This window comes from Hypanus sabinus, chromosome 2 (assembly GCF_030144855.1).
Source record: "Hypanus sabinus isolate sHypSab1 chromosome 2, sHypSab1.hap1, whole genome shotgun sequence".
NCBI lineage: Eukaryota > Metazoa > Chordata > Chondrichthyes > Myliobatiformes > Dasyatidae > Hypanus > Hypanus sabinus.
Genome location: NC_082707.1, coordinates 43,355,718 through 43,381,198, shown reverse-complemented (window position 1 = coordinate 43,381,198; position 25,481 = coordinate 43,355,718). Strand labels below are relative to the sequence as shown.

The window sequence follows — 25,481 nt, the reverse complement described above, 5'->3', positions numbered from 1 at the left end:
AGTTGAGTGCTGGGCAAGATTACAAAAGTCAGGGTGTTGGAACCGGAGGTGAGGGTTGGGCTGGTTCTGTGTGCAACTCCATGATATTTACTCGACTCATCGCTGAACTGTGGCTGTGGCCTGCTCTGGCTGCAGTGATCCCTGGTTTCATGTCTGTTTCATTTCTCGTGACGTTTACTCAGCTCTGTGCTGACCTACGGCAGCGGTGCCTGGTTTTGTTTTTCATAGAATTTCAGCTCTGAATGCTACTTGCTTACTTTTATTGTTTGCACAATATATTTTTCTTTCCCTCTGCCCATTTGGTGTTTGATGATCATTTTTAAAATGGGTTCTATTAGGGTTTATCTGTTTTGTAGCTGCCTGTAACGAGACAAATCTCAAGGTTGTATAATGTATACATACTTTGATAATAAATGTATGCTGAACTTTGACTGGACAAAGCTCTGCTGTCAGTGTCCTAACTTGCACAAAGCCCATTCAACTCTGTGCTAACTCGCTTATAAAAATATACAAGCAAAAGAAATGAATGGGATCAGGAGGAGGCCAATTTCCTAAGATCAAGAGTTTCCTATTCCTTCTCCATAATCCCTGATCCTATAATACTTTAAATGCCTGTCACTTTCTGCCTTGTGAATGTTCAATAAATTTGCAACCACATCCAACCTGAATTTCCACATGAACTCCAGGATTTGACTAACCAATGTTTTACAAGTTGCAACATGATATCCCCAATTTTATATTCTATAGCCTGTTCTATGAAGTCGGGCACAGTGTGACTGCCTTCTTCACCAGGCTATTGAACTCTGATGTAACTTTCAGAGAACTTAACTTGTATCTCAGCATCTCTTTCTTCACCTACATTCATTAGGTCCTTTCCATTTATTGTAGATGTCCAACCCTTATTTGTCTTCCAAAATGCATTGCCTTGCTCTTAGCGGGATTATATTCCATCTTCTAACGTGCTCTGAGTTTCATTTACATTATGAGGGTGGTCATGTATGTTAGATAGATACTTTACTGAGCCCAAAGGAAATTACAGTGACACAGTAGCATTACAAGGTAACAAATATTAGAAGTACGAAAGAATAAAAAATAAGTTACCCTTAACAGTCTAACAGGAGGTTGGGGGGGGGGGGGGGTCATCATTTCCCTGGCTATAGGTTGACTCATTACAGAGCCTGATGGCCAAGAGTAAGAATGTCCTCTTATAGTGCACTTTGGAGCATCAAAGTTATCTTTGTCTATTACTATAAGTGCTCCTCTGTTCAGCTAAAGTGGCATGAGAAACATTGTCTCGCATTGCCAGGGTTTTCCGCAGGGTCCTTTGTTCTACCACAGCCTCTAGTGTGTCCAGTTTGATGCCTATAACAGAGCCAGCCTTTCTAATCAGTTTATTTTTGAGCCTGTTGGCATCACCCGTGTTGATGCCATTGCCCCAGCACACCACCACATAGAAGTTTGTACCAGCAACAACAGACTGGTAGAAAAGTGAAGGAGAAGCCTGCATACTCCAAAGGACCTCAGTCTCCTCAGGAAGTAGTGGTGACTTTGGCCCTTTTACACAGCCTCTGTGTTGGTGCTCTACTCAAGTCTGTCATCCCCAGGTACTTGTAGGTCCTCCACACCCACATTCTCACCATCACTAGTAACAGGGGGCAGCGCAGGCTTGGTTTTCCTAAAATCCATCACCATCTCCCTTGTCTTACAGATGTATAGAGCTGCAGACAATTCATCTTGCACCGTTTGACAAAGTCCTCCTCCAGGGCCCTGTGTTCATCCTCCCGTCCTCCCCTTATACGCCCAACTGTTGCTGAGTCAACAGAGAATTTCTGCCTATGACATGACTCAAGTGTTGTATCTAAAGTCTGAGGTATACAGGGTAAACAGGAAGGGAGCCAGTACAGGCCTCTGTGGGGCCCAGTGTCCCAGTGTTTCTTATAGCCATGTCTGACACACAGCTCTGCACAAACAAATCAGCATTGATAATATACCCATTGCTGATTAGGAAAGAGAATGATGTGATGGAAGGAAGGTGTGGAATTGTAGGTGGAAGGGGAAGGTGGAAGACAGATTCCTTGTGAAGAACCTGGGTAGAAGCTCCTGCTAGCTTGCTTTTGTCTTCCTTCTACTGTGGTCCTGCCCCACGCTTTCAGGGCTTTTCCACAGAGCTGTAAGCAAGGGCTGCCTCTTTTAATGGCCAGACTATGAACCGTACAACAGAACACCACAAATTCTGACAGTTGCCCCCCGATGACCATGCGACTCCCCTAGAATAGTCCACCGTAGTTTTTAATGAGATGGATGTTACTCTGTGTACATGTGAACATTCCTCCGGACTACAGTGCACCCACAATACGTATATCACACACAGCACATGAAACAAAATCTTACCACAATAGGTAAAAAAAAATATTATTCAAAATGCATGTGAAGTGTGCAGCACAGGTAAGCAGTAAACAGCACACCGTCCTAGTGACGAGACCTCAGTGATGGCAGGGTATTCATCAATCTCACAGGCCAAGGGAAGAAGCTGTTACCCTGTACCTCCATCCTAACAGTAGTGGGTCAAAGAGACTGTGGGATGGGTGGTGGGGATCCTCAACAATGTTTCAAGCACTTTGTCTGCAGCACCCCTGGTAAATGACTCAAATAGGGGGCAGGGCTTTTGCTATCCTCTGAATCAGAATCAGGTTTAGTATCTCTGGCAGATGTCATGACATTTGTTATTTTGTGGCAGCATTACACTGTAATACATAATAAAAACTAAAAATTGCACTGAGATACATTAAAAATTAAGTGAATAGTGCAAAAAGAGAGGAAAATTACTGAAGTAGTGTTTGTCCATTCAGAGATCTGATGGTGAAGAGGAAGAAGCTGTTCCTGAAGTTGTCTTCGGGCTCCTGTTCCTCCTCTTTGATAGAAGCAGTGAAGAAGTGGTGTCCTGGTGATGGGGGTTCTTACTGATGGATGCCACCTTTTTGAGGCGTCACCCTTTGAAAGTGTCCTGGATGCTGGGAGGCTAGTGCCCATGATGGAGCTGGCTGAGTTTACAATTTGTGCAGCTCTTTCTGATTCTGTGCATACCCTCTGTACCAGTTGGTAACACAACCAGTTAGGATGCTCTCCATGATACATCTGTGGAAATTTGTGAGTGTCTTTGGTGACACATCAAACCTCCTCAAACTCCTGATGAAATATAGCTGCATCAACATGTTGGACCCAGGATAGATCCTCAGAGACGTTGACACCCAGCAACTTGAAACTCCTCACCTTTTCCACTTCTGATTCCTCAATGAGGACTGATGTGTGCTTCCTCGACTTTTCCTTCCTAAAGTCCACAAACAATTGCTTGGTCTTGCTGATGTTGAGTGCAAGGTTATTGCTGTGACACTGCTCATGATTGTTAAAGATGTTCTTTTAGCTGGGCCGCACAATCCGTCTGCACCTGAGCAAGTATGTTGACTGGCCCTGCGGCTTTGCGTGCATAGGATCAGGAGAAGTAGGGTCTGTGTGGATAGAACTGAGGAACAGTAAGGGCAAAAAGACCCTAATGGGTGTTGTCTACAGGCCACCAAACAGTAGCATGGATATTGGGTGCAAGTTGAATAGGGAGTTAACATTGGCATGTGGCAAAGGTAATGTCGCAGTAGTTATGGGGGATTTCAGCATGCAGGTGAACTGGGAGAATCAGGTTGGTGCTGGACCCCAGGATAGGGAGTTTGTAGAGTGCCTACGGGATGCATTCTTGTACGAGAGCCGACCAGGGACAAGACTATTCTGGATTTAGTGTTATGTAATGAACAGGATTTGATAAGCGATCTTGAAGTAAAGGAGCCATTAGGAAGTAGTGACCATAATATGATAAGTTTTTATCTGCAGTTTGAGAAGGATAAGGGCAGATCGGAGGTGTCAGTGTTGCAGTTGAACAAAGGAAACTATGGAGCCATGAGGGAGGAGCTGGCCAAAGTTAACTGGACGGATATCCCAGCAGAAAAGACAGTGGAACAGCAATGGCAGGTATTCTTGGGAATAATGCACAAGGTGCAAAATCAGTTCCTCCCCCGGAGAAGGAAGGATTCAAAGGGGGGAAAGGGGCCACAGTGGTTGACAAAGGAAGTCAGAGATTGCATAAAAAAAAGAAAGTATGACAGAGCTAAGGTGAGTGGGAGGACAGATAATTGGGAAATTTTTAAGGAACAACAGAACTTAACTAAAAAGGCAATACTGGGAGAAAAAATGAGGTACAAACGCAAGCTAGCCAGGAATATAAAGGAGGATAGCAAAAGCTTTTTTAGCTATGTGAAGAGAAAGAAGATAGTTAAGAACAATGTTGGGCCCTTGAAGAATGAATTGGGTGAAATTGTTATGGGAAACAGAGAAATGGCAGAAGAATTTAATAAGTACTTTAGATCTGTCTTCACTAGGGAAGACACAAGCAATCTTCCAGATGTACGGATGGGCCAAGGACATAGGGTAACAGAGGAAATGAAACAGATTGACATTAGGAAGGAAACGGTGATGAGTAGATTGATGGGACTGAAGGCTGACAAATCCCCAGGTCCAGATGGTCTGCATCCTAGGGTACTAAAGGAGGTGGCTCTGGAAATTACGGATGCATTGGTAATCATTTTCCAATGTTCTTTAGATTCAGGATCAGTTCCTGAGGATTGGAGAATGGCTAATGTTATCCCACTTTTTAAGAAAGGAAGGAGGGAGAAAACAGAGAACTATCATCCTGTCAGCCTAACATCAGTAGTGGGGAAGATGCTAGAGTCCATTATTAAAGATGAAATAGTGGCATATCTAGATAGCAGTGATAGGATTGAGCCGAGCCAGCATGGATTTACCAAGGGCAAATCATGCTTGACTAATCTATTGGAGTTTTTCGAGGATGTAACCAGGAAGTTAGACAAGGGAGATCCTGTGGATGTAGTGAACCTCGATTTTCAGAAGGTCCCACATAGGAGATTGGTGGGTAAAATCAGAGCTCATGGCTTTGGGGGTAAGATATTGATATGGATAGAAAACTGGTTGGCAGATAGAATGCAAAGGGTAACAATGAATGGGTGTTTCTCGGAATGGCAGGTAGTGACTAGTGGGGTGCCACAGGGCTCTGTATTGGGACCACAGCTGTTTACGATTTACATCAACGATTTAGATGAAGGCATTGAGAATAACATCAGCAAGTTTGCTGATGATACTAAGCTGGGTGGCAGTGTGACATGTGATGAGGATGTTAGGAGAATTCAGGGTGACTTGGATAGGCTGAGTGAGTGGGCAGATACTTGGCAGGTAACGTTTAATGTGAATAAGTGTGAGGTTATCCACTTTGGGAGTAAGAACAGGAAGGCAGATTATTATCTGAATGATGTAGAGTTAGGTAAGGGAGAAATACAAAGAGATCTAGGAGTCCTTGTTCATCAGTCACTGAAGGTGAATGAGCAAGTGCAGCAGGCAGTGAAGAAGGCTAATAGAATGTTGGCCTTTATTACAAAGGGAATTGAGTACGAGAGCAAGGAAATCCTTTTGCATTTGTACAGGGCCCTGGTGAGATCACACCTGGAGTATTGCGTACAGCTTTGGTCTCCAGGGTTAAGGAAGGACATCCTGGCTGTAGAGGAAGTGCAGCGTAGATTCACGAGGTTAATTCCTGGGATGTCCGGACTGTCTTATGCAGAGAGGTTAGAGAGACTGGGCTTGTACACGCTGGAATTAAGGAGATTGAGAGGGGATCTGATTGCAACATATAAGATTATTAAGGGATTGGACAAGATAGAGGTAGGAAATATGTTCCAGATGCGGGGAGAGTCCAGTACCAGAGGGCATGGTTTGAGAATAAGGGGTAGGTCATTTAGGACAGAGTTAAGGAAAAACTTCTTCTCCCAGAGAGTTGTGGGGGTGTGGAATGCACTGCCTCGGAAGGCAGTGGAGGCCAATTCTCTGGATGCTTTCAAGAAGGAGCTAGATAGGTATCTTATGGTTAGGGGAATCAAGGGATATGGGGACAAGGCAGGAACCGGGTATTGATAGTAGATGATCAGCCATGATCTCAGAATGGCGGTGCAGGCTCGAAGGGCCAAATGGTCTACTTCTGCACCTATTGTCTATTGTCAAATCTAAACCCCAGGCAAATTTAGTTACTGTGTGCTGTCTTCATCAACATTGCTTTTTCTACTTTGTCTGGAGACAACTGTTGTGTGGTGATGGAGAGGAGAAAAGAGAATTATCCTTCTGCATCTCTTCTGTTTGATGAGATGGATGGTGTTAGGATAGATGTGAGAAATAGAAGAGATCTCAATGAAGGCTCTTCTCATGCATAGTAGTGGAGGTCAAAACTCATTTTCTGGAAAAAATTAAAGGCTATTTAATTAGTCCTACAATGGAAAGCCTCTTCGTAAGAACAGATGTGGTGGAGGAACTAAATGAAAGGAATGGCATCCTTGCAAGTGTACAGGGAGGGAAGAGATGTAGTCAAGATAACCATGGAGGTCAGTGGTTTTGTAGAAGATGTCAGTGAATAATCTGCTTCTTGAGATGGAGATAGAGAAATAAAAAGAATGGGAGAAATGTGTCAGAGACGGACCAATTGAATTTGAGGGCAGGGTGGAAATTGGTAGTGAAGTTGTTGAAATTGACGAGCTCTTAGTTGGTGCAGGAAGCAGCAGCAATTGAGTCATTATAATGTACCAGAGATTGAGTTGGGGAATGTTGCGTGTGTAGATGTGGAACATTGGTTGCTCTGCATAGCCAATGAAAAGGCAAGCATGACTGGGGCCCATGTTGGTGCCCATGGCTACACCCTTAGTCTAAAGAAAGTGGGAGCAGCTGTAAGAAAAGTTGTTGAGGATGAACACCTGTAGTGGAGGATGGTGGAGAGGAGCTAGTTGGGTCTATTATCCAGAAAGAAGCAGAGAACCTGGAGGCCTTTCTTGGTGGGGTGGAAGTATACGGAATACTCATCTGTAGTGAAAATTAGGTAGTTGGGGCCAAGGAACTGCAAGTTGTGGAAATCATAGAGAACATGCGAAATGCTATGGATATAGGTTAGAAGAGATTGAACCAAGAGGGACAAGATGAAGTTGAGATACAAGTTCCCTCTAACTTGCAGAGGCCAGGCAGTAGCGCTCAGGCACCCCCTCTTGCTTACTCCTGAAACAGGACCCCGCTGAGAAGCATTAGGCTATTGTCTCCCACACCATTACTGATCTCAGCACCTCCAGAGTCCTCTCCACTACAACATGCAAGCCAATTGTTCTCTAGTCCTGCATTGGCCATTTCTACCTCTGACCCAAGATCTACAAACCTTACTGCCCCAGTATACTCATGGATGTCTGCCTGCTCCTGTCCTACTGAACTCGTATCCTTGGATGTCAACTCCATCTTGTTTCTCTTGGTGATCCCAGCAAACTGACTGCCTCTCTTTTACTCCAAATTCAATCCACATGGCCTTGTTAGATAATTTCTCCAGAATATCATCTCTTAGCATTGCTGTGATGTTCTCCTTAATCAGTAGTTCAACTCCCCCCCCCACTCTTTTGCATTCCCCTCTGTCATATCTAAAACTTCTATCCCTGGGACAGTGAGCTACCAGACCTGCCCTCCCCTCAATAATGTACTGATATATGCTTTAAACTCATTTATCTCTTCACAGTTTGTCAATCTTACGAAATCTCAACTTGAGAGTTCTGTGGGTGCTCAGTCATTACTAGAAACGTGTGTATCGAGAAAATCGAAGGTACAGGTGAGGTGGAAGGTCAGCCATGTATTGTTTAGAGACCCAAACAACTACCTGCCTTATGTTCTCACTCGGGTACATTCCCATTGCAAGTGCCCATTGCTGAAATGTTAGGCCAGAGAGGCATCAAACTGGAAGGGTACCTTGTTCAGATCCAGTCCTGTTCTTGCCAGCAAGGCGTGCATCCAGCACCAGATGTTGTAAAGCAGCTGGATGCAGGAATTCTGCAGATACGGTGCCAGGTTTTGTTGATGAGCACAGAATTCTACAGCAGCAATGCACATTGGGGGTGTTGTACAATGAGGGATTCCACATCTTATCGGATGATGTTTCTGTATTTTGTGCTGGCACCATGCACTAAGGAGATGCAGGATAATCACAGACTGCCTTTACATCATTACCTTTATGATGGGATCATTATTTTATTGTAACGGCTCTGCTTTCCTAAAATAGGTTTGTGCCGACAACTACTGTCAGGTAAAGTTTCTCACCAGTTTTGTCAAATTGAAAGTTTGAAATACTCTGACCCGGCAGACAGCATCAGAAGAAAATCGTGGAAGCAGATAAATCTTGATTTACTGTCCACACTCTGTAGAAAATAATGGCAATATTTTTTAATTTGTGAGAACCATGACACAATCTTTCCTATTATGATCCAGCTGCTATATAAGCCTTCACCTTGGTTTTTAATTGTTCTCTCAGGGTACTACCACAAACATTGTGCTTGGGCTTCTAAAATCCTATGTTAATCACTGCTGTGTCATTAAGCACAGTTTTGTGGTTGTCAGTTCCCATCTAGTCTCTCATCCACTTGACGTTCTTCTTGTGTGTCTGGAAGAGGCTGAAGAGTGAGCCCTCCTCTGAAGAACAGAGTGGTTGCCGGGCTGCTCAGTCTACAAACACGCTGATCTCTCGGGTGGTTCCGGGCCAATGAAGCCCGTCTGCAGATCACACTGTTTTCTTGTGGGTAGCAGCTGTCCAGACTTGCTGCCTGAGGCAGGATGTTTGACTATGCTAAAGCTAAATCAAATCATGTATTTTTAATATGGGCCAGACAACAGCAAGCTAAACAGAAACTGACTAATTTTCTTGTTTCTAGCCCACAGAACTGCAGGCCAATTAGTAGAAATTGACTGAAGTTTCTGCTGAGTTAACTAAATAATTGCAGACTGAGAGCTGAAGTTGTAATCTGCTGATCATTATGGTTTACGAGGGAATCACTGGGAGAATGACAATGATTTATGTGATTCTCTTTATTATGTGAATCATTGCAATTTTTTTCTGCCATATACTCTCTAACCCAAATATTGCTTACACAGGAGGACGAAGCAGAGATGGCGCACCAATCATCACTTTTCCCGAACACACTGACTTTGGGGACCTTTCTGATGAGGATTTTCTTAATGTTGTAACATACTTGACCAGCATTCCAAGGTATGCTAAGATGTAAATAATATAATCATATAATACCTTGTAATTTGCACCCTAAATGATAGCTTTGAGCTAATATGTTAATTATTATACTACGGGACTATTCACATCATGACTCCTGGGGAATCCCAGCCTATCAGCACAAAGTCTTAACCGAGAATGTTAACTATCTCTCTACCTCCACAGCTGCTGCCTGATCCACTCAGATCTTCCAGTAGATTGTTTCATTGATTGATTCACGCTCCACTTGACAAATTCTGCAATCTCTTGTGTTGCCAGGATAATTAAAATGGGAGTAGTTTACTGTATGGTTTACCAAGAAAATACTCATTCTTAAGGGTGTGTGATGGTAAATGAGGGAAGGAAGATTAGGGTGTTGGATTGTAGGAGGAGGTGGAAGTGGAGTTGCAGATCCCCGTAACACACTTGAACAGGTTTCTTGTGAAGGACCCTTGCAGACAACTCTGACCAGCTCGCCCTCCGTGTGTTCTCTTCTTTTACCACGGTCCTGCTCCAGGTCGTCAGCTCTTTCCTGTAGAGGTGGAGGCAACTCTTGATGCTCAGGTTCTGAAACATACACTAGAAAACAAATGCTGACTGTTGTCCCATTGAGTACACGTTCACCGTCCGATTGGCAGGAATGTGACGGCACGGATTTCACGATATACAACCTGTGAACGTGAGCATTGGCCGTGCAGGGGATCATTAGCTGTGTGAGAGTCAAAAGCCTTTGCTGCCTGTAACCACCATTTGACTTTTCTCTGCCTGGTGGAACACAGTTGGCACAGCATTTAAAGTGAAAGTGTGTTGAATGCAGGTTGGCATTGGCAGGGATTGGCAGTGATTTGCATTATTTTCTGCCACTGGTGATACAAAAGCTGTAGGACTTTCCTACCATTGACTTAAGGTGACAATTCTCTCTTATGTGTCACCTCCTTCCAAAGGTAAGTGCTGTCAGCTTCTGAACCAGTGGCTGAGAATCTGAAGTCTGGTTACTATATACTCTTTTCACCAGCCTTTCCTTGGTTTTCTTACATTACCTGTTGGATTGTGGTTCTTATCCAAAATAGGGTAAACATTATGTGGCGGTGGAGAGAGAGGGGGAAATAAGAAAATTATCCCTCTTGTCTTTCATCTCATAAAGCAGGACACAGTATGGATTGAGAGAGAAATGAGATTTTGGAAAAGAACTAGGTATGAAGAGCAGAAATAAAATTCTGTGGGTCAAGCAACATCAGTGAAGGTGAAGGGATGGTCAATGTTTTGGGTACAAATCCTGCACCAGGACTGAGAGTTTAGAGGGAAGACGGCCAGTTTTTAGAAGCCAGAGGGAGGGATAGAGATAGAGGGCAGAAGGTGACAGGTAGAACCAGATAATGGAGGGATGGTGAGCAGGTGAAGCAGGTAGGAGAGGGAATAGGAAAGGTGAGCAAAAGGAGAAGAAAGAAGAAACTCGGGTAGATAGGCATGTGGTTGCTAGATAGAATCAGGCACTGGAAGGTAATGGCGGCGGGGGGGGGGGGGAGGTCAACAAAGGTGCGTGGACTCTGGAAGTGAGAAAAGAAGATGGGGACTCATTGTTAACTGAAATTCGACTGGCCTGACCCTGGTAGGGGAGAAGGCAGAGGACAGGCAAGTCAGTGTGCGAATGGGAAGGGTAAGTGGAGGTGAAATGACATATAATTGGGAGCACCCACTGGCCATTGTGAATGGAGAGCTGGCGCTGTGCAAAATTTCACCTGGTCTGTGCTTGGGTGTGGTGGAGGTTATATGGCCAGCACTATATACAAGGGGGAGAATCACCTGCATCGCCTCCGGGTTGGAGAAAATACATGTGAATCTCTTCCCTTCCTGTTTAGGTTGCTGAATGGTGATGAGGAAAGTTCCAGAGGACATGAAGGGTTGGGGTAAGAGATGAAGAGCGGTCCAGGGAGATAAAGAGAGGATGATCTCGCGGGAAACCAGAAGGAAGTTGTGACAGGTGATGGGACCCTGTTGGAGCTGGTAGAAATGATGAAGGGTGATATACAGAATGCGTTGGGGTGAAAAGTGAGAATCAAGGAAACTCTCTCTGTTTTGTCTGGGGAAAAGAGGCACAGTCAAATCAGACATGCAAAAAATGGAGTAAATGCATATAAGTGCCTGAACTCTATCAGCTATAGAAAAGGGAAAGCCATATTTTCTGACAAGAAGGGCATTTGAGAAATCCAAGAGCTTCTTGGGAACAGAGACAGTGGAGATGGAGAAACTGAAAGGATAGGATGGTGGTCTTATCGAAAGCAGGGTGGGATGGAATATATTCTGGCGAGCTGAGAGTTTGTAGTAGATATTAGTGGATAACTTGTCCAGTGAGGAAGAGGAATAATCCAGGTGAATTTGTGGACAGGGTGGAAATTGGTAGCAAAGGTGATAAAACTGATGAGCTCCACAGAAGTGCAGGAAACAGCATCAGTATGGCAAATAAAAAAAGAATTAGGATGCCAGAGTAGAGCAGTTCCTTGTCTATTGTCTAATTTTATTATTATCAATTATACCTTCCTATTAACCCCGGGTTGAGTGCCATTTAATGCATTGTATCAAAACCTCAGACCTCTAATGTGGACTGGTAGGACCACAGCAGCTACATCACCAAGATTATTCACAGCTATTGACCTACTAGTCATCTATTGCATGACAAGGTGTTGTGAAGTTGATGACTGCAGGAGCCAAGTAAAAGTTCCTTGTAGCAACCAAAATTTGAGTTAGATAGAGCTCTTATAGATAGCGGGGTCAAGGGATATGGGGAGAGGGCAGGAACGGGGTACTGATTGTGTATGATCAGCCATGATCACAGTGAATGGCCTACTCCTGCACCTATTGTCTATTGTCTATAAAATACTGGTGTAGCTGGGGCCTGTACACGTGTCCATGGCTACACCTTTCATTTGTAGAAATTGGGAGGAATTGAAAGAGAAGTTGTTGAGGGCAAGAAGTTTGGTCAGACAGATAAAGCTATTAGTGGCGAGGTCCTGAACGTAAATCTTTGGTAAGCAGGTGTAGGGTGGTTGTGGAACATGAAAATGCTACTGTTTTCAATGATTTCAGATATGTGGCTAGCCAAGCCCTCAACAATGGGCATTCCCGGAACCAACGCCATTGTTTCTGAGGGGTTTAGAACATTTACTTGGCTCCTGCAGTCATCAACTTTGCAACAACTTGTCATGCAATAGATGACTAGTAGGTCAATAGCTGTGAATAATCTTGGTGATGTAGCTGCTGTGGTCCTACCACTCCACATTAGAGGTCTGAGGTGTTGATACAATGCATTAAGTGGCACTCAACCCGGGGTAAATAGGAAGGTATATTTGATAATAAAACAATAGACAATAAGTGCAGGAGTAGGCCATTTGGGCCTTCGAGCCAACTCCACCAGTCACCGTGATCATGGCTGATCATCCACAATCAGTACCCTGTACCTGCGTTTTCCCCATATCCCTTGACTCCACTATCTTTAAGAGCTCTATCTAACTCTTTCTTGAAAGCATCCAAAGAATTGGTCTCCACTGCCTTCTGAGGCAGAGCATTCCATAGATTCACAACTCTGGTGAAAAAGTTTTTCCTGAACTTCGTTCTAAATGGCCTACCCCTTATTCTCACACTGTGGCCTCTGGTTCTGGACTCCCCCAACATCGGGAACATGTTTCCTGCCTCTAGCGTGTCCAATCCCTTAATAATCTTATGTTTCAATCAGATCCTCTCCCATCCTAAATTCCAGTGTATACAAGCCCAGTAGCTCCAATCTTTCAACATATGACAGTCCCGCCATCCCAGGAATCAACCTCGTGAACCTACACTGTACTCCCTCAATAGCATGAATGTCCTTCCTCAGATTTAGAGACCAAAACTGAACACAATACCAGGTGTGGTCTCACCAGGACCCTGTACAACTGCAGAAGGACCTCTTTGCTCCTATACTCAACTCCCCTTGTTATGAAGGCCAACATGCCATCAGCTTTCTTCACTGCCTAATGTACCTGCATGCTTACTGTGGTGTTCTCGCTCGGCGTGTAAGATAACGCTGAACTAAACACCGAGATAAACCATAGTCAATGAAAACAGGGTTGCAGTAAGATTAACCATTTACTTTTCGCTCTTCCTCATTAACGTATGGTGAAAACTGTTGATAAAACAATACAAGATTTGTACAGCATATGTTTCCTTCTTGATATTACATTTACATCGTAAATACTTGCAAAGGTAAAACTACAACAACTACATTACGTTAAAGTGCAGCATACAGTCAGAATCTACCTACACCATTGACTGCTTTAAATAATCACTTCAATGCAAACTATCCGCAACTCTTTAACTAACGGAAACATAAACCTTATCGACCGTCGTTAGTTTTAACAGGATCGGCGTTAACATTTTAATTCAACATATCGATTATCTCATGACTTACGGCATTGCTCTCACTATGTTCCTAATGCATAGGAAGACAACTTTTCTTGCGCTGGACTCGCACATGTGTGGCCCCCACCTTCCAGTTTCTCCAAACTGGTATTTTCCCATAAGACACAGCGAAACCGGATGTGATGTCATCACATGCCGCGATATATCACAGACAACGAATTTACTTTAAACAATCCTAACTTTAACTAAAATGCTAACAAACGAATTAGTAAGTGAAAATATTATAAACTAAATAACTGCCATAAAGGCAACACACTTACTTTCAGTGACTGGTGAACAAGGACACCTAGATCTGGTTGTACTTCCCCTTTTCCTAACTTGACACCGTTAAGATAGTAATCTGCCTTCCTGTTCTTGCCACCAAAGTGGATGACCTCACATTTATCCACATTAAACTGCATCTGCCATACATCTGCCCACTCACCCAACCTGTCCAAGTCACCCTGCATTCTCCTAACATCCTCCTCATATTTTACACTGCCACCCAGCTTTGTGTCATCTACAAATTTGCTAATGTTACTTTTAATCCCTCCATCTAAATCATTAATGTATATTGTAAATAGCTGCGATCCCAGCACTGAGCCTTGTGGTACCCCACTAGTCACTGCCTGCCATTCTGTAAAGGACCCATTAATCCCTACTCTTTGTTTCCTGTCTGCCAACCAATTTTCTATCCATGTTAGTATCCTACCCCCAATACCATGTGCTCTAATTTTGCCCACTAATCTCCTGTGTGGGACCTTATCAAAGGCTTTCTGGAAGTCCAGGTACACTACATCCACTGGCTCTCCCTTGTCCATTTTCACAAGTACATCTTCAAAAAATTCCATAAGATTAGTCAAGCATGATTTCCCCTTCGTAAATCCATGCTGATTAGGACCGATCCTGTTACTGCTAACCAAATGTGCCACTATTTCATCTTTTATAATTGACTCCAGCATCTTCCCCACCACTGATGTCAGGCTAACTGGTCTATAATTCCCCATTTTCTCTCCTCCTCCTTTCTTAAAAAGTGGGATAACATCAGCTATCCTCCAATCCTCAGGAACTGATCCTGAATCTATGGAACATTGGAAAATAATTACCAATGCGTACACGATTTCTAGAGCCACCTCCTTAAGTGTCCTGGGATGCAGACCATCAGGCCCTGTGGATTTATCAGCCTTCAGTCCCATCAGTCTACCCAACACCATTTTCTGCCCAATGTGAATTTCCTTCAGTTCCTCCTTTATCCTAGGTCCTCTGGCCACTATTGCACCTGGGAGATTGTCTGTGTCTTCCCTAGTGAAGACAGATCCAAACTATCTGTTCAACTCATCTGCCATTGCCTTGTTCCCCACAATAAATTCACCCGTTTCTGCCTTCAAGGGCCCAACTTTGGTCTTAACTAATTTTTTCCTCCTAAAAGATTTTTCCTAAAAGAAGCTTTTACTATCCTCCTTTATATTCCTGGCTAGCTTACCTTCGTATCTCATCTTTTCACTCCGTATTGCCTTTTTAGTAATCTTCTGTTGCTCTTTAAAAGTTTCCCAATCCTCTGACTTCCCGCTCATCATTGCTATGCTATACTTCTCTTTTATTTTTAAGCTGTCCTTGACTTCCCTTGTCAGCCACGGCCCTTAGAATCTTTCTTCCTCTTTGGAATGAACTGATCCTGCACCTTCTGTATTACTCCCAGAAATACTTGCCATTGTTGTTCCACTGTCATCCCTGCTAGGGTATCCTTCAGTCAACTTTGGCTAGTTCCTCCCTCGTGGCTCCATAGTCCCCTTTGTTCAACTGTAATGCTGACTCTTCCGATTTTCCCTTCTCCTTCTCAAATTGTAGATTAAAATTTATCATATTACGGTCACTACCTCCTAATGGCTCCTTTACCTCGAGTTCCCTTATCAAATCCGGTTCATTGCACAACACTAGATCCAGAATTGCCTTCTCCCTGGTAGACTCCAGTACAAGCTACTCTAAGAATCATCTCAGAGGCACTTCAGAAACTCCCTTTCTTGGGGTCCAGTACCAACCTGATTTTCCCAGTCTACCTGCATGTTGAAATCCCCCATTACCTTTGCGGCATGCTGATTTTAGCTCTTGATTCAACTTGCACCCTATATCCAGGCTACTATTTGGGGGCCTGTAGATAACTTCCATTAGGGTCTTTTTGCCCTTACAATTTCTCAGTTCTATCCGTACTGATTCTACATCTCCTGATTCTATATCACACCTCGCAAGGGACTGAATTTCGTTCCTCACCAGCAGAGCTACCCTACCCCCTCTGCCCACCAGTCTGTCCTTTTGATAGGACGTATACCTTGAATATTCATTTCCCAGCCCTGGTCCTCTTGCAGCCATGTCTCTTTTATTCCTACAACATCATACTAGCCAGTTTCCAGCTGAACCTCAAGCTCATCCACTTTATTTCTTATACTTAGTGCATTCATATATAATACCTTTAAAACCACTGAACTTGACCATTTCTATAGGATTAGTGAAATTCAGCGAAGAACCTTCTGGACCTGGCAAAAATAGTCCTTCTCTCATCTCCTTCCAGTGTAATGATATTATTAATTGACAAGTTGCTTGCTTGTGGATCAATAGTCATGTTAGGTGTGCATCACAATCACCAAGTCTGTTTACCATTTCTTTCAGTCATACAACAGGATTACAGTTTTATGTGTGGGAAGGGCTCTCAGACCTATGGTTTTGAATATATTGCTTGTAACTTCACAGTTCTTCATGATTTACTTACCTTAAAGAACAAAAGAGATTAAGTACCCCCCTTTGTGCTGTGAACTCTTGGTAAATATGGCCAGCAACCACAACTCCCTAATCATTGAATATGTTCATTACATCTAAATAATTTTGGAAAAGTTCAAAAATTTAGAGTTGGCTGTGAAAAAAAGCCTTCCATTTAATGTAATAGCACTATTGGCAGCAGCGCTGCAAAAATTCAGGTGTTGCTTTGCTACAGAACAATACAGATTGAAAATCTTCCTATTTTTCTTGAATTAACAGTAAAACAAGCAATGTATGGAAATAATTGTACCTGATTCTCTCTTGTCTGAGTCACAATGCTTATTTTATTTTTAATCCAAGGATTAAGGATATTCTTTTGTGAGTTGAATAAAAATAGGCTTTAATTTTCATGTACATTTTTAATCATTTTGATTAAAGATTGTAGTTTTTTAGTTAAAAATAAATTTTGAGTTAGTATGAAGTTGTTGAGCTTTATGTTCACATAGAGCATTAAGTGATCATTATGAGAGGGAACTTTGTTTTGCAATGTTTCAAAGAGGAAGAGCTAATTGGCCAAGAACCGATGATGACAATATTAACCGTATCCCCAAGACTGTTTGCTACATCCGACTTATAAGTAATAAGAGCTGGTGAGGCGAATCTCAAGAAAAATTATCCCAAACCTTTGCTTTTGAGTAAGGATATGTCTGCCTGTTTTGCCAAGAAATACACTACAACAGTTGAAAAGGAAATTAGAAAGCCTACCTTTAGCAACACACACAGTGTGGCTGGAACTCCACAGGTCAATCAGCAGCTATAGAGGGGAGTAAACAGTTGGTGTTTTGGACTGAGAACCTTCACTGGGGCTGCGTACCTTTAACTTACCTTTAGTATGAGTTTCTCTCTCAGAATTGTAAACTGAGGAAGAATTAACACCTTAACACTTGCTAAGGCAGGGGAAATCAATAGAAAAAGAGGATAATGAGAACAAATTGGAAACCAAAAAGGATTGACAAAAGCTCATCTATCTGTTTATTTATTTATTGAGTAGTTCCTTCTGGCCCTTTGAGCCATGCTGCCCATCAACCTCCCAATTTAATCCTAGCCTAATCATGGGACAATTTGCAATGACCTACCAACCAGTGGTCTATGGAATGTGGGAGGAAACCAGAAAATCCGGGCAGTTGCTGGGAGCACGTACAAACTTATAGGCAGCGGCAGGAATTGAACCTGGGTCACCCGCACTGTAAGGCATTGTGCTAGCTGTGCCGCCCTAAATTAAATTTCCATTTTTCAATAGGTACATTGAATGTCAGAGAAATGTATACAATATACACCCTGAAATTCTTCTTCACAAACATCCATGAAAACAGAGGAGTGCCCCAAAGAATAAATGACAGTTAAGTATTAGAACCCCAAAGCCCTCCACCAACTCCACTCTTCCATGCATAAGCAGCAGCAAAAGAACCCCCCCACCAACTAAAAAGCAAAGGCACTATTCCCCCCTCCCCCCACCAAGCACTCAAGTGTGCAGCAAAGCATCAATAAAGACTTGCAGTACCCCAAAGACTACTCGTTCACCCAGTAATTCAACACACTACAGGCTCTCTTTCTCCCTAATAAGGGGAAAAGAGGTTTTTATCAAGATGTGCAATTAAATTTATAGAAATTGACAAAAAGAGATTTAAATCAGTTATGTATTTGAGTGATCTGAATATATGAACATTTTATGTTCAAGTCAAAGCTTTAATCAAAGACAAGAAAACTGATTGTCAGAAATGCTTCTCACCATTTCAAAAATATAATAATCATATTAAAGCCAAATTGCCTCAGTTATATTCTCTTCAGTTGATTATTTGTATGTGTTATAGATGCTCCTATATACATCTCTTGCCACTAAAATTATTTTTTGCCAATATTCATTGTCATTCATCAAAGCTGGGTGCTAGCGTTGAGTTACCACAGAGCACACATGGAATTGTATCCCAGTAAGATGTCAATGCCTCCAGGGAAGGAGGGAGAGGGCAGGAGAGATGTTTGACAAGAAGATAATTGCATGGTTGACAGTGCTATTTTGCTGAAGTATAATTGAACTGGAGAACTGATGAGAGAACATGATCCATGCCTAAATATAGATTCTTGTTTTCTGATCATTCCTAATCTGTACGCATCTCTAAATGTTTTGTCAAATGTTCATTGTTGTGAAGTAATTCAAAACATTTTAAAGCAATTTGGCTAATTATATTCTGTACACTTTTAAAGACCCGTGATAACTCTGATAATCTGTGATGGTTTTATTGTAGTCTGGATGCTGCCAGTATTGGATTTATCATAATTATTGACAGAAGAAGAGACAAATGGAGTTCAGTCAAAGCATCATTAATGCGTATAGCGGTGAGTAGAATTTCCATTATTTAAATTAATTCAAATTATCCATTACATTTATTTCAAGAGCTTGCAGTTTTCCCAGAAATAAGTAAAGGCCTATTTCTAAAGCAATTCTTTATTTTAAAGAAACTATAATTTTGTTTAACATTCAGGTATAATAAAAAGATATCCAAATTATTATCACTATTTGTTAATCAACAAGCTAACATGATAATTAAGTATATAAAAATGAGCGGGTACATCCTTATTAAATTTTGCTCCTATTTATAATTTAATTCATAAAGCTTGTATTCCACATAACGGTCAAATACTATTTTTGGAGCTTATATTTATTACTATAGTGATGGGAATTGAGCTGCTTTGCATTGTTAAGTTCCAAGTTCAAAGGAAATTTATTATAGGAGTGCATACATGTCACCATATTCATTTTCTTGCAGCCATAATCAGTAGGTACAAGCAAGACAGTAGAATCAATGAAAGACCACACCCAACAGGGCAGACAAACAAATGTGCTGAGGAGAACAAACTGTGCAAATAAGAAAAGAGAAATAATTATCAATAAATAAATTCTGAGAAGATGAGATGAAGATGAGCCCATAGGTTGTGGAAAGAGTAGAGTGATGGGGCATGTGAAGTTATCCCCGCTGCTTCAGGAGCCTGATGGATCAGGGGTAATAGCGTCCCTGAATCTGGTGGTAATGATCCTGAGGCTCTTGCACCTTCTTCCTGTCGGTAGCAGTGAGCAAAGACCATAACCTAGGTGGTGGGGCTCCTTGTCGACGGATGCTGCTTTCTTGTGACAGTGCTCTGTGTGAATGTGCTCAATGGTATGGAGGACTTTTCCTGTAATGGACTTGGCTCTATCCACTACTTCTTGTAGCATTTTCCATTCAAGGGCATTGGTATTTCCATACCAGGCCATGATACAACTGCTAAATATCTCCACCACACATCTATAGAAGTTTGGCAAAGTTTTAGACATTATGCTGAATCTTCGCAGACTTCAAAGGAAGTAGAGGTGCTGCTGTGCTTTCTTTGTAATTGCATGTGTGTGCTGGTCCCAGGACAGGCCCTCTGAAATAATTTGAGCAAGATAGCATGTGTACATCATTGTTTATGATTGTTGACTTGTTGAAGTTGTGGAATTGGAGTCCTACCAAGGCAGCTTGGAATAGATAAATCAATTGAACAAAGGTATGGGTGAGAGTTGAAGTGGTGAATGGCTGATGCAGAACAGTAGTAGGGGAATGTTTCAAAGATGGAAGTGGGTTGCCTTGTGATTGATAGGCGATGTATTGCCAATGCTGATGCAGGGAGCATGAGTCAGTTGAAAGCTGAAGTCAGTAAGGGGATACAGACAGGCACTGAACTTGCATAGAAAAATCTGAAAATAGCAGCTTTGGCCTTGCTAGGCTTAAATGTTGTTTATTTAAGGCAGGGATTCCCAACCTGGGATGCCCGCACCCTCAGGGGTGGCAAGATGGAATTTCAGAGGGTGCGACAAAGAGTGGCTTGTGTCCTTGAGTCACGAGTCATCACTCAGCCAGCTGCCAGTGTGCCTTGAGAAGTGGTAGTAACGTTTGTCCCAAGCACACTCCAGTCTCCCGCTGCCCGAGTCAGCATTGAGGAGTGTGCCTTGAGAAGTGGTAGTAACGTTTGTCCCAAGCACACTCCAGTCTCCCGCTGCCCGAGTCAGCATTGAGGAGTGTGCCTTGAGAAGTGGTAGTAACGTTTGTCCCAAGCACACTCCAGTCTCCCGCTGCCCGAGTCGAGAGAGACGTAAACTCACTCCAGTCTCCCACTGCCCAAGTCAGCGTTGAGGAGTGTGCCTTGAGAAGTGGTAGTAATGTTTGTCCCAAGCACACTCCAGTCTCCCGCTGCCCAAGTCAGCGTTGAGGATTCTCATCAGTGTTACCTGGGAGTTACACCTCAGAGTCGAGGAGTCTCGTCAATGTTAGCTAGAAGGTTACACCCAAGAGTTAAAAAATCATCTCATAATGTCAAAATCTTTATACATCCCGAATCAACCATCGAGTAACGACTTTGCGTTAAAACCAAACCCGCAGACAGTAGGTAAATTATTCAATTATAAAATTTTTAAAAACTGCATTTTGATAAAAAGCAGCTGAAGTCATTCATTCGTATTTGTTGCAATGCATTAAAGAAGTTTTTGAATTTCAAAGGATTTTTTCTTGAATTGTTGATCATTTTGAATTGTGTTAGTTGCGGAGGTATCATGGTTAGCACAGAGGACTTTGAATCATGTGATGGGAGTTCATATCTCCAGTAATCATCGGAAACAGGTGTGTAAATTCAGTAGAGAGTAGCCTAATAAGTCGCATCGCGTCGCCGTGGCATTTTCACCTGACAATTTACCTTGGCGTAACTGCAGATAATATTGTAATATAATATTTGAAAGCGTATTTCTCGCGATACTTTGCTATAGGTGTGCCTGGTTGAGTAAAGTGGTCATCCCTGACTTAGTCAGATATTTTTTCTCATATTAGCTCATATTTTTACCTTCATTAATCTTTCATCATGTCAAAAAGAAGGAAATGGAATGATGACTATGTGTACTTTGATTTCACTTGCACAACAGGAAATGATGGCTTGCAAAAACCCCAGTGCATTCTTTGTATTGTTGTGTTTTCCAACTCAAATCTGAAGCCATCCAAGCTTCAAGAGCACTTCAAGAACAAGCATGGCGGAGCTGATGTTAAAGGACATGATGTTGGGTCATTGAAAGAGCTCGTTTTGATTCACAAGGAACTCTTCCAAAATTAGGTTTTGTCTCTGTTGAAAAACCACTACTTCTTGCTCCATACCAAGTGGCATATAAAGTGGCCAACTCCAAGAAGCCCCATACAACTGCAGAAGATCTCATCAAGCTATGTGCACTAGAAATGGCAACAATTATCCTGGGCAAAGAAGCAAGAAAAAAATTTGAACAGGTGCCCCTATCAAATAATGTCATTCACAACCGAATCAGTGGTTTGAGTGAAGATGTTTTGGACCAAGTCATCTCAGATGTCAGAGTTAGTCCTCTTAAAATCTCTATTCAGTTGGATGAGTCAACTGATGTCTCCAGTTGTAGTCAACTCATCACATCAGTGAGGTATGTCAATGATGGTGCTGTGAAGGAAGATTTCCTGTTTTGTCTGAAAACAAACCCAACTGTAAAGGATGTGATGCAGCTGGTGAAAGACTTCTTTGCCAAACATGATTTAGATATCAAAGTCATTGGTTCTGTGTGCACTGACGGGGCACCTGCAATGCTTGGAAATAAATCTGGCTTTTCTTCATTGATGAAAAAGGAGATTCCAGACTTGCAAGTTACCCAATGTTTTCTTCATCGGTGTGCTTTGGCATCAAAAATATTGCCTCAAAGTTTGAAGAAAGTCCTTGATACTTGTGTGAAGATCATCAACTGGATCGGGGGTGTGCTTTGAACCATCGCATCTTCAAATCATTTTATGGGGATCTGGGAAGTGAGCATTCAGTTTTGCTTTTCCACACAGAAGTCCATTGGTTGTCATAAGGACAAGCTTTAACCCGCTTCTTTGAACTGCGGGAAGAAATCAAAGTTTTTCTGGAGGAGCGTGGATGTGATCTGGATGGGGCAATGGAATCACAGGAATTCGCCCAAATGCTGGCTTATTTAGCTGACATTTTAATTCATATGAATGACCTGAGTGTTTCTCTTCAAGGAAAAGGGATAAACATATTGAAGGCTTGTGAAAAGTTGAATGTCTTCAAAGAAGAGTTACGTCTTTGGCATCGAAGGATGGAAAGAGGCAGTCTTTCAAATTTTCCTTCACTAGAAGAGATGGTTGATGATGCTGGATCCATAACTCCTACTGTGTGTGAAGAAATTGTGGCTCTTTTGGAAATACTGTCAGAATCGTTTGATGGATATTTTGCTGCTGGAGACCTGAAGATTTCAGAACAATGGATCATGAATTCATATTCCTACAATTTGGAGAAAATGTCAGATGATGAAGAGCTGAAGGAAGATCTTAGTGATTCGCGGACAAATCGAGCTCTTGAAATGCAATTTGAAAGCAAGACTTTGGAGAAGTTTTGGTGTGCAGCACTGGATATGTTCTCAAGATTTGATGGAAAAGCTCTCCGTGTCCTCATTCCATTTGCAACAACATACTTGTGTGAATCTGGATTCAGTTCTCTTTTGTCAATCAAGACAAGATCGAGGAATCACCTGAATCCACAGGCAGACCTGCGGATCGCAGTCAGCAAGAAAGTTCCACGTTTTGACAAAATCATGAATGAGAAGTAGGAGCAAAGAAGTCATTGAATTTTATGTTCACAATTGGGATTGATCTTACTGTTTACAATTTTTTCTGAATAAATTAGAATCTAATTGCTCAATTTATATTTGCATTTTATGCACTGAGTTAAAAGCTTATTTTTTTAAGTTCAATTTATTCACCCGCAGTATTGTATGTGGTTCAATTTGTGGTTCAAAAGTTAGAAATTAGACTTCTTCATCTTCAAATGTGATATTACTTTTGTAGGGGGTGCGAACATTAGGGGTGTGGGGCATAGAACAGGTTGGAAACACTGGTTTAAGGCCAGTTGGTGGAGAAGCAGTGTGACAATTGTTTATTTGAAGAAACTGATTCCATGTTGATGCTAATGACTGATTTGTGAGATAGTGGTGGGAGATGGTAAGATGAGGAAGTGACTGATAGACTGAGGAAGAACCAAATTGTCTCATTCTGAGGATTGACAAAAAAAAGGGAAGGGAAAGGAATGATATGGTTAAGTCTACCAAGCATTGAAATGTGGTGAGATACAATAAGTGCCACATGAATGGAAAGTGTGCATGAAGCAGGCTGGATTCAAACCCAGGACCGCTCACGTTGAAGCCTAGTGTGAATGCCACCACACTACCAGCTGGCTGATACATCACTATAGCTTGATGTTAATTTGTTATTTGATAATATTCATACTTGCCTTCAGATTTTTGCTGTATTTTCTATGCGATATTAATACATACTGCAACGTAGTGATAATCAGAAAGCCGCGTAAATAAAGTAATGAACAAGAATGTTGTAGTATTCAAGAATATGAATGGATGGTTTCAAAAAGTTGTGAAAAGTGAAAAATTGATCAAGATGCCAAAATAAGATTAGATTGGCATGGCATAATGATATTAGGAATATTTGAGAAAAATGGACACCATCTAATGGCTTCTTATGTAAGTTTCCATATTTTTAACTCAACAGTGGGCATGTTTTTCTGCTATATTTTAGGGCTTTAATTAGCAAAGAGAGTTATATTATTTGAAACAAAAATTTGTGTCATTTGTATCGAATTTTTCCCCCAGTAGAGTCATTCTCTTACCTTTTGCAGTTCTCTTTTTACCTGAACTTCCTTTATATCATTCACTTTATTATTGTCATTTCCTTTTATTGTGTTTCCCTTTTTTCTGGGTTTATTGCTTAAACTGCTGAATTCTTTCCATAATTGACTAGAAATAGACAAATTAGTCAGAAAGCAGCACATTAACAAGAAACACATAAGTTCAAAGCCACATTGAGTTGTTTTCAACCTGGTGTGATCAAGTCTATTTGGACTAGTATAAAAATTTTCCTTACTTGTTAACCATTTTTCATAAATGTGATTTGCATGAATGTCATAATGATACATCATTGAAATAGAACTGTTACAACAAATCAAGATTTATTGTAATATTCAAATATATTGGGTCTATGTTTAAATTTACATTAATGTAAAACCATTAAACTTCATATTTCTATAACTGAGAACTTAAAGACAGGCAGACATATTTTATTGACCCTGAGGGAAACTGGGTTTTGTTGCAGCCACACCAACCAAGAATAGTGAAGAAATATAGCAATATAAAATCATAAATAATTAAATGATAATAAGTTAATCATGCCAAGTGGAGATAAGTCCAGGACCAGCCTATTGGCTCAGGGTGCATAATATATTGTGTTACATTTTTGTATCTATACACTTTATAGAATTGAATTAATAGGAAATTGAACACGATTCAGCATGTTTTTCTTGGCGATTTTTAACAGTGGAACTTCCGTCATGGTATCTTTCTTGCTAAGCAGCCTCCCAGTATTAGAAAACCAACAAATACTCAGTGATGAAAAGTCATCAGTCGGAAACGCTTTTCCACAGTTGCTACCTGACTTGCTGAGTATTTTGAAAATCTTCTTTCATGGGTTTACAGTGTCTACCTTGTTTTGATTTTCAAATATTAAGTGAAGCCTTCAAAAGGTTAACAAGGCTTGAAGGAAAACACTTCATCCACCCCTACCACTTTCATGTGCATTTCACATGGCACTTGCACCCACATCAACCTATTACTTTTCTCTTGTGTGTTTTCACGGGTCCTATCATGAGTTTACATATGAATAGGCTGGACTTCATCCCTCTCCACCCAACGTGATTGCAAGACCTTTATGTTGTAGATGAGAATGAGGACTGGAAGCATCCAAATAGCTCTGATCCTGTTGACTTCATTGGCAAATGTTGGCCCAGTACCAACGTTAGGCATTCATAAAGCTATGGTGACTGAGGTTTTGGTGTCTCTCTCATTCTCCTTCAGGGAGCATTCCCAGGGAACCTGCAGCTTGTGTTTGTGCTACGGCCTTCCCGGTTCATCCAGCGGACCATTGCAGATTTTGTTATCAAGTTTCAGCAAGATGACTTTAAAATGAAGGTACCGGTAAGCATAGATTTTAATTTT

The 25,481-nt window shown here is 41.7% G+C and overlaps 1 protein-coding gene across 1 annotated transcript in view; it reads left to right on the top strand.

The window, feature by feature from the left end:
* mcf2l2 (MCF.2 cell line derived transforming sequence-like 2) overlaps positions 1–25,481 on the top strand; it is a 312,522-nt gene that overhangs the window by 101,564 nt on the left and 185,477 nt on the right. Inside the window, exons 5-7 of the mRNA XM_059944935.1 lie at positions 9,055–9,169; positions 18,652–18,742; positions 25,341–25,460. Of these exons, the coding sequence (XP_059800918.1) occupies positions 9,055–9,169; positions 18,652–18,742; positions 25,341–25,460 (326 nt within the window). The remainder of the gene's footprint in view (positions 1–9,054; positions 9,170–18,651; positions 18,743–25,340; positions 25,461–25,481) is intronic.